Below are 300 nucleotides of genomic sequence, written 5' to 3'. Positions count from 1 at the left end.
CCAGCAGCCAGAGGGGTCTCGGTTCCCCTCGGGGGGTGATGCAGCCTCCTGGGGCTGGGCTGAGGCCAGAGGGGGGGCAGGTGGGGGCTGACCCCACGGCTCTCCCTCCAGTACCTGAACATGCTGCGGAGCTGCGAGGGCTACAACGAGATCATCTTCCCCCACTGCTCCTGCGACTCCCGGCGCAAGGGACACGTCGTCACTGCCATCAGCATCAAGCACTTTAAACTCCACGCCTGCACCGAGGAGGGGCAGCTGGAGGTGAGGGAGGGGCTCCGCCCAGGCCCCCGGGGCCTTGGG

General features: G+C 68.3%; 1 protein-coding gene across 1 annotated transcript in view; it reads left to right on the top strand.

Annotated features, from left to right (window-relative positions):
* Window positions 1-111: 111 nt before the first annotated feature.
* The window catches only part of LOC103780646 (sorting nexin-27-like), a gene marked incomplete at its 5' end in the record, with an annotated part of 1,123 nt that continues 934 nt past the window's right edge, over window positions 112-300 (top strand). Inside the window, one exon of the mRNA XM_008948336.1 lies at window positions 112-261. Within this exon, the coding sequence (XP_008946584.1) occupies window positions 112-261 (150 nt within the window). The remainder of the gene's footprint in view (window positions 262-300) is intronic.

This window comes from Merops nubicus, unplaced genomic scaffold (assembly GCF_000691845.1).
Source record: "Merops nubicus isolate BGI_N331 unplaced genomic scaffold, ASM69184v1 scaffold37849, whole genome shotgun sequence".
Taxonomy (NCBI): Eukaryota; Metazoa; Chordata; class Aves; order Coraciiformes; family Meropidae; genus Merops; species Merops nubicus.
Note: the sequence above shows the minus strand (reverse complement) of the source record. Positions and strands in the feature narration are given on the sequence as shown.